General features: G+C 48.6%; 1 protein-coding gene across 11 annotated transcripts in view; it reads right to left on the reverse strand.

Annotated features, from left to right (window-relative positions):
• KIF25 (kinesin family member 25) overlaps window positions 1–12,697 on the reverse strand; it is a 53,771-nt gene that overhangs the window by 30,380 nt on the left and 10,694 nt on the right. For 8 of the 11 annotated variants that reach the window (XM_070602906.1, XM_070602913.1, XM_070602912.1 and 5 more), the window contains 4 exons: window positions 11,606–11,744; window positions 9,575–9,678; window positions 5,734–5,822; window positions 3,867–3,903 (listed from right to left, as the gene is read on the reverse strand). In XM_070602906.1, the coding sequence (XP_070459007.1) occupies window positions 3,867–3,903; window positions 5,734–5,822; window positions 9,575–9,678; window positions 11,606–11,744 (369 nt within the window). The remainder of the gene's footprint in view (window positions 1–3,866; window positions 3,904–5,733; window positions 5,823–9,574; window positions 9,679–11,605; window positions 11,745–12,697) is intronic. The other 3 variants (XM_070602910.1, XM_070602914.1, XM_070602907.1) reach the window with 1 other exon arrangement.

Raw genomic sequence — 12,697 nt, forward strand, 5'->3', positions numbered from 1 at the left:
TTCTCTTAGCTCCTTTTGGGTTCATGGAAGAGGTGCAAGCAAGGAGGCAGTCTGATCCCAGTGCATTTTCAAGGATCGCTTAAACGGGCAGGTTCGGGGTGAAGGTTAGCAGGCCACAGGCAGTCCAGGGAGAGGAGCGTGGCCCCGACTGCAACTCCAGGTCAGTGGAGTAAACTAGACTCAAGGAAGACTTTTCCCGCAGAACCGACAGGACACGACGAAGGATTAGGTAAGGCAAGTAGTCATCACGCGACCCCCAAGTTTCCAGTGTTAGAAACTAGGCAGATGGAATCACCACTCGGTGAGACGGGGAAACCAGGAAGAGTCCATCTAAAGGGAAAATCAAGAACTCAGCTTGGGATGTTTTCCGCTTGAGCCATCCCCAAATGTCCAATAGGTAGTTGGATTTGCAGGTCTGAAACTCAGAGAGAGACGATGTCTGGACTTGAGATGCACATGCGGGAGCTCCAATCTGTATGACAGCTGCCCCTTCTCCCAACACAGCTGGGAACTTGCCAACAGGACAGCCACAAAGCATCCAGGATGTGCCTGCAGGCTCTGCTTCTATACAAGCCCAAGGTCTTGACTGTGCTTGGGGCCAGGTGAACCTGAGTTAAGGAACAAGTCACTTGTTAAGGACCGTGCAAAACTTTGATCATCGAAAAGTTTGCTTAGGCGTGCCAAATCCATCGATCTCTGTCAAGCAGCTCTATAAAAATATGGTTGACCTCGACTACAGATATTTGTCGTAAGGATCACTTGCCCCAAAGCCTTTGTTAGCAACGTGTAGAAATTCAAGTCAGTAACTGTCACACTGAGCGGTTTAATAAGAATGGAAAACAAGGGAGAATCAGGGATCTCCAAAGAGAGTTCGGCTGAGCCAGAAATCTGTTCTTCCACATGTGATTATCAAACGAGCAGATGTAAATCAAATGAGAAATGAAAATAAATAGCTCTGGAGACGCCAAGAACCAGGGCAGTAGCCAGACGCCCCATCTGAGATTGATTTTAGTTACAGGTTGAATCCAAAGCTATTAAATGTTGAATCAGACTGCAGATCAAAAGGAAACGCCGAGTTACACATCCAGCACAAACTCAAACTCTGTTCAGACTTTCGGAAATAAAAACACAAGGTGGGAGCCAAGAGTTACAATGGCACGAAACTGATCGTTAGCTTTTTCCACAGATTGAATGATACGAAGTCCTTTAACAAACAGGTCTATGAAATTAAAAACAGCTTGCAGTCTACCGATTTTTTTTTAAAGATAATCCAAAATGTCCCGATCAAAAGAAATTTTATCTTGGTGGGTAAAATATGTAAAAATCCTCAAATTTCTGAATTTGAAGATCCAGTGGGATTTCGACAGGCACTGCAGAGGGTGACGAGGTTGAACATAGTAACAAAGAATAACGGTAATAATAATGAGCCTTCACCTCACGCTGGTGGCCAGGCCTCAGCTCAGGATGTCTTCCCACTGAAAAAACGCCTGGAAGTCAGCCAGGATGCCCACAGACCTTGTAAAGTCTAGAAAAGGCAATTACCTGACCACAAACACTCAGTGTCTTTACCCACAAAACAACAGGATTAATAAGATGATCATGAGAGCTCCTTTTAACTCAAATTCCTAATAATGAGGATTGAACTGGTCTCCTTTTGCTTGACTCAGTAACACCGGTGTTCAAGACAACAGACAGTGCATGAAATGATAGAAGAAAAATACTTAACAACAAGGAATTTTTGAAGTGCTTATTTCTAGAGACTGTCAAAGGAACTTTTTTTTTTTTTTTGCTGAGGAAGATTGCCATGAGCTAACATCTGTTGCCAATCTTCCTCTTTTTGTATGTGAGCCACTGCCACAGCATGGCCGCTGACGGGCCAGTGGTTAGGTCTGTGCCCAGGAACCAGGCCCAGGCCACCGAAGCAGGACACGCTGAACTCACCCCCAAGGCCATTGGGGCTGGCTTACAAAGGAATTTTTCTAATACAGCAATAGCAATTTTCTTGGCTTCTTTGTAAAAAAGCAAGCCATCAACCATTAAATGAAACAACTTTAAAAAGAGTTCTAAAGCTTATGACAGGTCACCACAATAAGACCGATTTAGATAACAGGCCTTTGGAAAAATGAATGAGACAGAGTAATCAATACGGCATAGAAACACCTTCAAAACAGTCATCGTAATCTGGGTGGCCTGGGACTTTCTGCTTAGACTCAAAACGATCAATATGAACCAAAAGTTCAGCATTTCATACGCTTTCTAAATTCATTTGTGGTAGTCTTAATGAGGTAGAAGGAAGTATATGCCCAACATATCTTTAAACTTTTATTTATGGAGACTTTCAAACATATACAAAAATGGAGAAAATGGTATAACAAGCCCTTGGTCAGCATTTTTAACATTCGGCCAAGCTTGTTTTATCTCTAGTCCTGCTCAACCACCTCCCGTTTCTCTAGCATATTTTACATTAATTATCAGAAAATATATCATTTGATTTCAGTCTGTATATTAACTGATAAGGACTTTTTTTTAACATAACCACCATGCCATTAATCTCACTTTATAAAGTTAATGTCACCTGATACATATTCTGATTTCCCTGGTTGTCCCCAAAATGTCTTTACAGTTGGCTTGTTCAAGTCGAGGTGAAAACAGGGACCCCCTGCTGTGTCGTCCGCCCCGTGAGTCGTTTTTCTCCGGGACCCTCGCCCCCTTCTAGTAACGTGATTGATTCGTCTGAGAAATCTCATCATTTGCTCTGTGAAATGTCCCACTTTCCGATTTGGCTGATTGTTTCTTTCAGTGAAACTTCGAGTGCTTAGGGGCATCAGAGGGGTTCCAGAACCTTCCATTGTAAAGACACTGTCAACGCCCAACAGGCCAGGACCGCTGATGACCGTTGCCTAGAGCCATTAGGATTTCTAACAGTGTTTTCTAATTTTATCATCTACTCTGAATTTATTAGCTAGAATCATCTATAAAGAAAACCTTCTCCTCCTCAACTATTCATTACCCTGAAACGCATTTCATACAGGAAGAGCACCGTAAGTGTTGAGTTCCTTCTCTTTATCACTTTGTAGAATCATGGACTGATGCTCCAGTGCTCTCCAAAGGCGATCGATGCGATTTAAAAATAATAAGAATAATTGTGAACTGAAGGGTTTGACATAAGTATGTATCTCAGTGTGCTTCCGCCCTTTCTTAAGCTCCATCAGTCCATCCTACATGAGTGGATCTGCGTTCTGTGGACACGAGCCATTGTCTGGGACCGCCCCCGCCCCGTCTGGCACAGCCCGTGTCCCAGCTCATCCACTTACACTTCTGCCCACGGAAGGAACCCACTCTCTAGTATTTAGGGGCCCAGTCTGGATGCTGGAGTTCTCACTGATACTTCTAGATCTTTTCGTTAGATAAAGCCAACGAATATGAGGGTTTTAAAGAGAAAACAAAATCATGACTTCACAGTAGATATGTCTGTTTTAAATTTAAAAATTTAAAGTTCATACTTCACTGGTTTTATACTTGTATTTCTTTTCTTATGCTCCAAATTTTGGACTCATTCCTATGTGCACTGATTGATTTGGGGGCTGGAAAATCAACGGAAGTGAGTTTCCTCACGTAATCTACAAATTGGGAGCCTTATGGTTTCATATATGGAAAGTGCATCCAATGCTGCATTAATTTCACGTTCAGAAGGAAATTGAGAACAAAAACAATCTTCGCAAACCAAGAAAGCATGCCATAAAGAAGGACATTGTTCTCTATTCACTCAATCTCTGAATTCCTCTCAGTGGTGGAAATAGCTGGGGAATATGTGACCCATCGGGTAGAAAGCCGTTCAAATACGACTGTCAGGAAACTTCACTCACGTCATCGACTGCGTGGGCCACTTCTGCCGACACGGAGCTGCGGGGATGAAACAGCATTTAAAATACACATCACGATGGAATTTTTTTCCAAACTCCTAATACCCAAACTCTTCACTATTCGTATTTTTGCTATGCCCTCGTTTCTTTTTTTATTTTCTGGCTCTCTCCACTTGCCTCTATTTCCCCAGCTTTTGGATTTCCCTCCTCCTCCCTCTTTTGTTTCCTAACCTTTCCTTGTATCCATGTCTCCATTCTTCTGTCCTCTTCTTATTTTCATCTCTCCTCCCTCCCTTTCATTTTCTCTTGAAATCCTTCCTCCTTTACCTCTGCTGTATCTTTCACATTTTCATATTCCCCACTTGCCTGGCACGGGAGTGATCTGCACGTTTATATTTAACCATCTCCCACAGGTGCACCCTGGTTAGAATCACGGGGATGATGGACATTGGAGAAAAGTTGCACCCAGCCCTCTGCCTGCGAGGATTTGGGTATTTGGAGGCAATCATGAATGCGGAAAAACGCAACATGTTTCAAACAAAAATCAAATGAACGTAAACGATAGAAGAGGATAAACGCAAGTTTACGAAGCCTCTGTGCACTTCTGTGAGGTCACACAGCCCAGGGCAGCATTGTCCAACAGAACTTGCTGTGACGATGGGAACGTTGTGTCTAAAGGGTCCAAGCACTTGAAATGCGGCTAACGCAACGAGCAACCACGATTCCAAGTTTATTTAATTTTCCTTCATTTACATGAAATGAATGTGGCCAGCAGCTACCTTAGCGGGCAGGCAGTGCAGGAGTAGATTAAGAAGGTGATAAAAGCAATCGTAAATGCCATTCGAAAAGTGGCTTCGTGGAAACACCACATTTTAGGAGTATCGCTGTATTACCCTGTGGTGCTTGAGGGACCCTGTTTTCAAGTCCTTTTACACACGGCAAATGGCTACCAGTCAACAAAGGACATGTCGTAAGTACTAATGTACCAGAGAAAGGACTCGACGAAAAAGAATTTCAATCACCATCAAAAAGATAGAAATCGTTAGTTTCACACTATCGACTGACCAAGGGCTTCCTAAAGACCTTCTAAAGTCAAGTGTGAAACCGTGTAATATAAATGTAGGTGAGATCTGATCGAGGCCTTAAAGCAGTCAGTTTTGGACAAGATGAGGGGAGGACCCCAAGGTGAGGACAGCGACGTGAGCACAATGACAGAGGCAGCGATGAGCGAACCCACTGATGGAAGGAGGGCAACCCCCGGGAGGTGAGGACATGGAACAGGCAGGAGGGCCTACAATTGGTTATTAATGCCATCAGGGCTGAGATCTCCATGCGGGATTTGCTTCCCTGGGGAAAGAAGACCGAGTCATGCTGAGCGTGGTTTTCAAGCAAACATCCCAGCGAGTGGATTTCAGATAATTCTGTGTTATTCGTTATCACCATCAAAACTTCCTCTAAGGCAGAAACACCAGCTGAGTCAACACTAACTACTTCCCCGCACCTCTGAGGGTCCCTGGAGTAAAGAAAGAAGGATGCCGCCCTCGGATGGATGTAGTAACGTAAAGAGAAAGGACCAGCGGGAGCTTGGCCCTGCACATCGCTGGACGCAGCTGACCCCTCGGGCAGCAGAACCCCTCTGAGGACTATCTTGCTTGCCCAGATCGTCAGGCCACATTCCAGCCACATTCCAGAGGGTCTGCTAACCGTGATTATTAGCAAGGCAGCTGCACCCTGAGAAAAGAAGCCTCACCCAGCATGGGAGCATCTGCTTTGGGACCGGAGCTAAGAAAATAGGAAGCATGGAAAATTGGTGCCACTTCTTTTTTTTCTTGCCCCTTAAAATACACACACACAAGCACAAGCTAATTACCTGTTCTGTGAAAGGGGATCTTCAGATTCCTTATCGAAAGGCAGCGCAGGACGAATCCGGCAGTGAACTCTGATATTCCCTTTCAGCTCCTGCAACGATAGGAGGTTGTTCCTGTGAGCGTAGGGGCCAGGCTGAGCTGCTGAACTCTCCTCCGAGAACGCACGCTGGGGAACATTCCACCTTGACTTTTGGAAAAATCCCCAATGGGTGGTGAGTGGTCGGAGTTATCTCAAGCTTTTTAAAATTCATACTTCAATTTGTTCACTTGGCAAATGATGATCACTCGGTCACAAGTCTCAACAAAATGCCTTTTGATGGCATCCTGGGCTCAATCTTTTAGGCGCTTTAGAAGAAGTTTCTGAAATTTGGCTCTTCGCTCACGATCTGGACCCACCAAAGGGTTCACATCAGTAGTGACATGAGGTGATGTCACAGAGATGAAAACAAATAATAAGAATCAACTGAACTGCGACATAGTACAATGATAAGTCCACAGCCTTCCTGGGTAGGAGGACGGAAACTAACAAACCTAAGATTTACATTATTTCATGAATACGTGTCAAAACAGTTGGGGTTTAGCTTAGCCACGTGAGCGTTAGGTTTCTGCTGGCTGCGCTGGATGCCTCTAACAAGAAGGAATTGACCGTCTCCCGGGTGAGCTCTGATTCGATACTACACGATTCTGTCCGGCTCTCTGCTGACATCTTTTACCCACTGGCCCTGTTGTAACTTTGGGACCATAATGAAGCGTCTATTTCTCTTCCACGTGCCAGCTGGTCAGAGCTCGACCTCCATTCCTGTGACCCCCAGAAATCACCTCCTCCGCCCACTCCCACCAGCGCTCATTGTTACGGTGGTGTCCGCCACTGTCCCCAAGTGGCTACAGTCAGTCTGCTCTGTTTTCACCCCTCCTGAAGTGTGTCCAGAATGAGAAGCCCATCCCTCGGCATGGGGAACGCACAGAGCAGGAGGCTCACTATTTCTCGGAGGTTCTGACATTCTTCCGTCAGCGCAGCTGGGCAAACCTGCGGCTTCCTCAGCAGCCACTGACACAGTGACCTATACCGTGCTTGGGATTTCCAACAAAAACCCAAGGGAACTGGCGCCCCAGGAATTCTGGACCCGCCCTAGGGGAGCTGTCAGCTCCTCGGACCACAGAAACATCCTTGAGGAACATGAGCAATGTCAGCCTGGATGCAGATCTGCCAGAAGCCGAAACTACCCCAGCTAGGGGTCCAGAGTTCCGTGGGAGAAGACGTGGGCTGTGAAGGGAAGACAGGACCGAATCACACGACAGAAGACAGACTTGGGTAAAAGGACAGAGTCGGACAAGGCGAGAAAAATTGAGAGGAAGTGGGCAAGAGGTGATGTCAGGAGACCCAAGAGACGACTACCTCTGTGGAGTGGAACGACGTCCTCGCGCAGAAGGGACAGCCACCGTCACAGCACAGGACAGTGACCCCACACTGAACCTGTCGTCCGAGGTTTGCATCAGGCTGGCAGGAGGGTCCCCTAATAATAACAGCAATCACGACAACAGTGATGAAGATGACGTCAACTCCAGCATTTCATTTCTGCTTAAAATCTGACCGTGGCTCCTCCTGGGCATCCTCCAGCACCACCTCCGGGCACCTGTCATAAGCCTCATTTCCTCCATCCTATACCTGTGTCCTCGGCATTTTGTGTGCAAGTCAGGCTGAGCCCATTGCTCCAGCCTGTTGAGATATTTGGGGATACTCTTTGCTAATCGATATATTTGCGATCAACCCTTTTCAAATTCGTATCATCAAATATGATCAATATGCCTTTTTATCTCCATCAAGACACTCATAAGAATTAGGATCCGGAGAGTCAGGGGCAGAGCCCAGAGGACGTCGCCAGAAACCTCTTATTGGTTTTCTCCGTGCACGGATTGCTGGCCCAGGACACGGGGCTCCTTGTAGGAAAGGACAGCCTGCCCCTCGTTTCCCCCTCCCGCCACAGATGTGCGCCGAAGACGGAGCGGCACTTTGCCTGTGAGAGCTGGCATCCAGCTCTCATAGTGACATTCTGTCCATAAATATTTCATGCAACACTTTTCCAAACGCCTGGCTGAAGACCAGATACTCTGCATTATCCTAATTCTTTGACTTGATGCCTGAGAAGGAAATGAGGATGTTGCTATTCTCATAAACTCCTGCTGTTTCCAGGGAGCAACTCCTTTCTCCTTTCAGAGCTCAGAAACCACCCTTTTAGTCATCCATTCTGAAATCTCGCCCTTGATTTACGGCAAGGTGATTCAACGAGCGGTGAAATACAGCTCCTTCTACTTTTTGAAAACCGAATAAATGATTTACACTGATTTATTTACAGGCTCTTAAGGCGTCTTGGGTCCCTGGGATCCCGCGGAAGTGAGGTCGACAGTCCCGTTTGTACATTTTGCGTGCAGCCTGGGAGACCCAGGTTCACTGAGAACACGCAGGACCTTCCACAGGCCATCAGTCCATCCTGGACTCGGTTCCTTCCCGGGACGGTCCATCTGCCTCCTTTCAGACACCAGATGATAAACCCTGCCCTTACTGAGGGACTTCTGGAGTGCAAGGCACACCCTTGTCCCTCAGCTGGTCCTCCCAGCCGTTCAGACAGGCAGCACCAGTGTGAAGACGGGTAAGAAAATGCACCAAGTGTTTAAAACAGTGCCGGTTCACAGCAAGCACTCAGGCTACGTGCTCCAGCGTCCGTGTGTAGAGCCCCAGCAAGATGCCTTTAAGTGAGAGCTATTTGCACACGCGTCCAATGGCGAATGGACCTGCCAGCACAGGGACGGGAGAGAAGCTCAGGAAAAGCAGGTTTCTGGGGCTTCAGGTAAATGGGGTTCGGAGAGACCGGCCGAGGTACAACCAGAAGCAAAGTTCATCAGATAAATCAGTGACTTTGGCATCCTCATGTTGGAAAACGGAAACCTGAGTCTGAACTTTAAACTTCACAGGATCTCAGACCTCACGCGTTTTAAGAAAGTAAGCAGGGGGCCGGCCCGGTGGCCGAGCGGTTAAGTTCATATGCTCCGCTTCGGCGGCCCAGGGTTAGCAGGTTCGGATCCTGGGCGCAGACCTAGCACCGCTCATCAAGCCACACTGTGGCAGCGTCCCACATAAAGTAGAGGAAGACTGGCACACATGTTAGCTCAGCGACAATCTTCCTCAAGCGAAAAAAAAAGAAAGAGGAAGATTGGCAACAGATGCTAGCTCAGGGCCAATCTTCCTCACAAAAAAAAGAAAGAAAGCGAATCTAAGAACCATGTTAATGGACAGGAAGAAAGGTGGCTGACCAGTGCTGGCAGGGGAGGAAGTACAGGGTCTTCCACACCACCCAGGGGGGGTCTCGAATTACAGTGGAACTCTCCGTCTCTGTGCATGCCCCCTCACCCTGCCCTTCCCACTTCTCTCTTCCTCGCAGCTCACACCATAGCTCAGATGGCCTGTCAGGAGGTCCCCGGGGACTGTCTGATCACATCCTGCCCCTGCATGCCACCAGCCTGGCCCGGGTCATCGTCCCCTCTCGCCAGGACCTGCAGGTGGCAATCCACTTCTTACCCATCTTTGCCTCTGACGGAGCAGTCACGTCATCTCACTCCCTCGCGTCCTCTGGGCCTCTTGTGTCCTGGCGCTGTGCCCGGCTGTGCTCAGCTCCCACCTCTCAGCCCTCTCTGGCCACACCAGCCTCTGGCCATCCCTCCCACCCCCGTGTGTCCCCACTAAGGCTTCTGCATGTGCTGGACGGCCTCACTCATGTCTCTCCCCGGAGCACCTTCCTCTGAACCGCCAGGCGAGGACGTGATGTGCGTCCCGCGAGTGACGCTCACCACCAGACGGTTGTGGAGCTGTTTCCGCTTCTGCTTCTCCAGTTGATATCGCTCGGTTGTCTCCCGTAAGGACTGCTCCAGGCATCCCGCCTTGGACTGCCACGCTGAAAGGACAATTTTACCCAAAGTCACAATGAGCTCTGACAGGACACGGAGCCGTCAGATGATTTCCAATCACTGCCTCCAAGTCCAGGAGCTTTTTAAAAACAGTGGGGTCAGCCGGGGTCGTTTGTGGGGCTGGAGGTGTGTTTCTGCCCTTTCGGGGGGCTGTGCCCTGACCGTGGTCGCTGATCCCTAGCACAGCTCATGCAGTGGTCTCGGCCACAGCCGCCTGTGGGCTGAAACGTAACCATTCGGTGGCTCTCATCAAATCGTTCACATGGCCACCAAAACGTCTCCTTGCCTGCAGGTTTCTGCAGAGAGCCCAGTACCAGAAGTACTCTGGGCTTGACATCTGGCCCTATCAAGTCTTAGTGGCATCTGTGGGCTGCCACATCCTTAGCTGTCAGATGAGCACAAGGACCCTCTGCTGCAATGATGCTGAAGGATCGACAGGGACTGGACAGAAAAGCACCAGGGCCTCCGTGAGGTCCCGGCCGAGCCCGCCTGCGGGACACCTGGATGCCAGGCTCAGTCCGGTGGCAGCAGGACTGCCCGTGTGAGGTGCGGGCAAATTCCCGCTTCCCGGCTGACTCCCAGAGCGGGTGTGCGTGCGGCACCTGCAGTGGGGAGTCGACTAGCGGCTGGGTCATCATTCGGCCAACACTCCCTGAGGGGCATGGCTGCTCCCCTCTCCTCCCTTCCACTCCTCTGTGAAACCCTCACTTCTCCAAAGCCTAGGTACACTAGTTTTCATAAAATGACACTATTGTCCCTTTTGCTGGAGCACACAACTTAGGAGACCACACAGGCATACATATACATATACACGCACATGTACACACCCATCCACATGCATACACAGGCACACACAGGCAGACATGCACATGCACACACCCATCCACATGCACACTCATGCACACAGAGGTGCACACACACCCCCATCCACATGAACACATGTGCACACACAACCACATGCACACACGTGCACACATGCACACACACGTATGCACACGCCCACCCAGAGGCGCACACAACCCATCCACATGCACACATGTGCACGTATGCACACACAGGTGCGCATGCACATACATGTGCACACATACACATGCACACGCACATCCACATCCACATGCATGCACACAAGCACACGCCCATCCACATACACATGCACACACAGGCGCAAACGCCTGTGACCCCTCGGGGAAGTCATGGAACTGAGTGTAATGAAGAGACAAAACGAGACCCTTGGTACTCAAGTTCTTTAAATTAAATGTCAGCCCTAACAGAATAGTGTGATTTTTAAGGTTTGCACACGTGTACTTTGGAATAACAGCAGAATGAACAATTCACCACGTCCCCATCCTTGTGACTGCTCCGTGGTGGGGACGGAGTGGGCACCAGACCCCGGCAGCAAGGATGGGATGGATTCACCCGGTGCTGGCCGGGGTGGGGGTTAAAACCACCACCAGCACCTTCTGCGGGCTTGACATGCGGCAGTTTCAGACAACAAGCCCGTCATAACCAAATACGAGCAAACTGCGGGGAGTTCTCAGAAATGAAGAAAGAGTTGGTGACAGAACCAAACCTGACAGCAGGCTTTAGGGAAACCCGACACAGGAGGCTCAGCAAGGGCACAGGTGCCAGCTCAGCCATGGCGTCAGGATCAGGAAAGTCCTCTGAGGTCCCCCAGAGAACAGGGACATCTCCCTGAGGGGCGGGGATGCGGGGAGGGCAGGAGGCCGCCCTGGGAGTGGTGACACTTCAAGACATTGGTGAGTTCCTGGGGATTTATTCTTGCCTGTTGCATTAGTCGCCAGCAAGAAGCCCAAGGAATGGAAACAAATTCTAGACAGCCGTGTGTCTGAACAGAGCTGCAGGGGTCTTCCCGCAACGCAGACGGGCTGGTTTCGGGTCGGGGGCCCGGCTTACCCAGCACAGCCTCGTGGTGCCGCTGTGCGCCCTGGACGGCCGTCACGATCTCTGAGCCACAGTCCTGCTGCTGGCCCTGGCAGTCTCTCAAGAGGTCCAGGGAAGAGGAACGCAGCTCCTTTCTGTCTTGTTTCACTTTCTATAAAGTAAGAACACTCACGACTGATACAGTCAGCTGTATTAACCACACAGCATAACCAGACAAGACTTACAGAAGCGTCTACAAGTGAGGACACGGCCGCACGGGGAAGACAGTCACACATTACTTTATTGTGAACTAAATCTACTTAAAGCAAAGTTCTTCATCACAGACAGTGTCACCGTCGCCTGTGGAACGTTGAAACAACGCACGGGCCCAGGCTCCCTGGCAGACATTCTGACTCAACAGATGGAGCATTTGCACTTTGCAAAGCAGCGTATGAGATTTTATATATTTATCTATTGTTTGAAGTATTTAAGAAAACCAAGTATTTCCCCAATTTCCGTAGGAAGTCCAGCTCATTGTCAGCGAGGAAAGTTGGACACAGGACATCTTTCCGCCTGCTGTTTACTTCCGTGTGATGTTGGCACGGTCTCCACGTCACCCTCCTGAGATGGAAACAAAGCTCTAATCTATTACCCAGCCCACCTGCGGGAAGCCAGACTGTCATGAGCACAGGGGGAGAACAATGCGGCTGGGGAAATCCACTCACCAGACAAACGAGCATCACAGAATTGCAGGGACGTCTCCCAAAGCTTTTAGCAACGTTTGGGAACAATGCAACTGATAAATGGCATCCTATACGTAATGTACTCTCTTTTCCTTCTGAAATTATGTGCAGGCTTCTTGGCACGAAGACACGACAGGTCCACAGAACGAAAGGCCTGACGCCCTACTGTTTAACACTCAGCATCAGAAACTGAAATCCTGAGATCACAACAGAACCGAAAGAAATGTTCTTTTGTTTCTGTGGTTTAGTCTTTTTTTCTATAAAATGGAGATGACTTCTGTGCGTTTGGGAAAGATTTTGATAAAATATCAAAACTAAATTGAAATATTTTTATTATATAGGATGCTGATAAAGTTACACACCTTATTCAAAGATGGTTTAA

This window comes from Equus przewalskii, chromosome 32, assembly GCF_037783145.1.
Source record: "Equus przewalskii isolate Varuska chromosome 32, EquPr2, whole genome shotgun sequence".
In the NCBI taxonomy this organism is placed as follows: domain Eukaryota; kingdom Metazoa; phylum Chordata; class Mammalia; order Perissodactyla; family Equidae; genus Equus; species Equus przewalskii.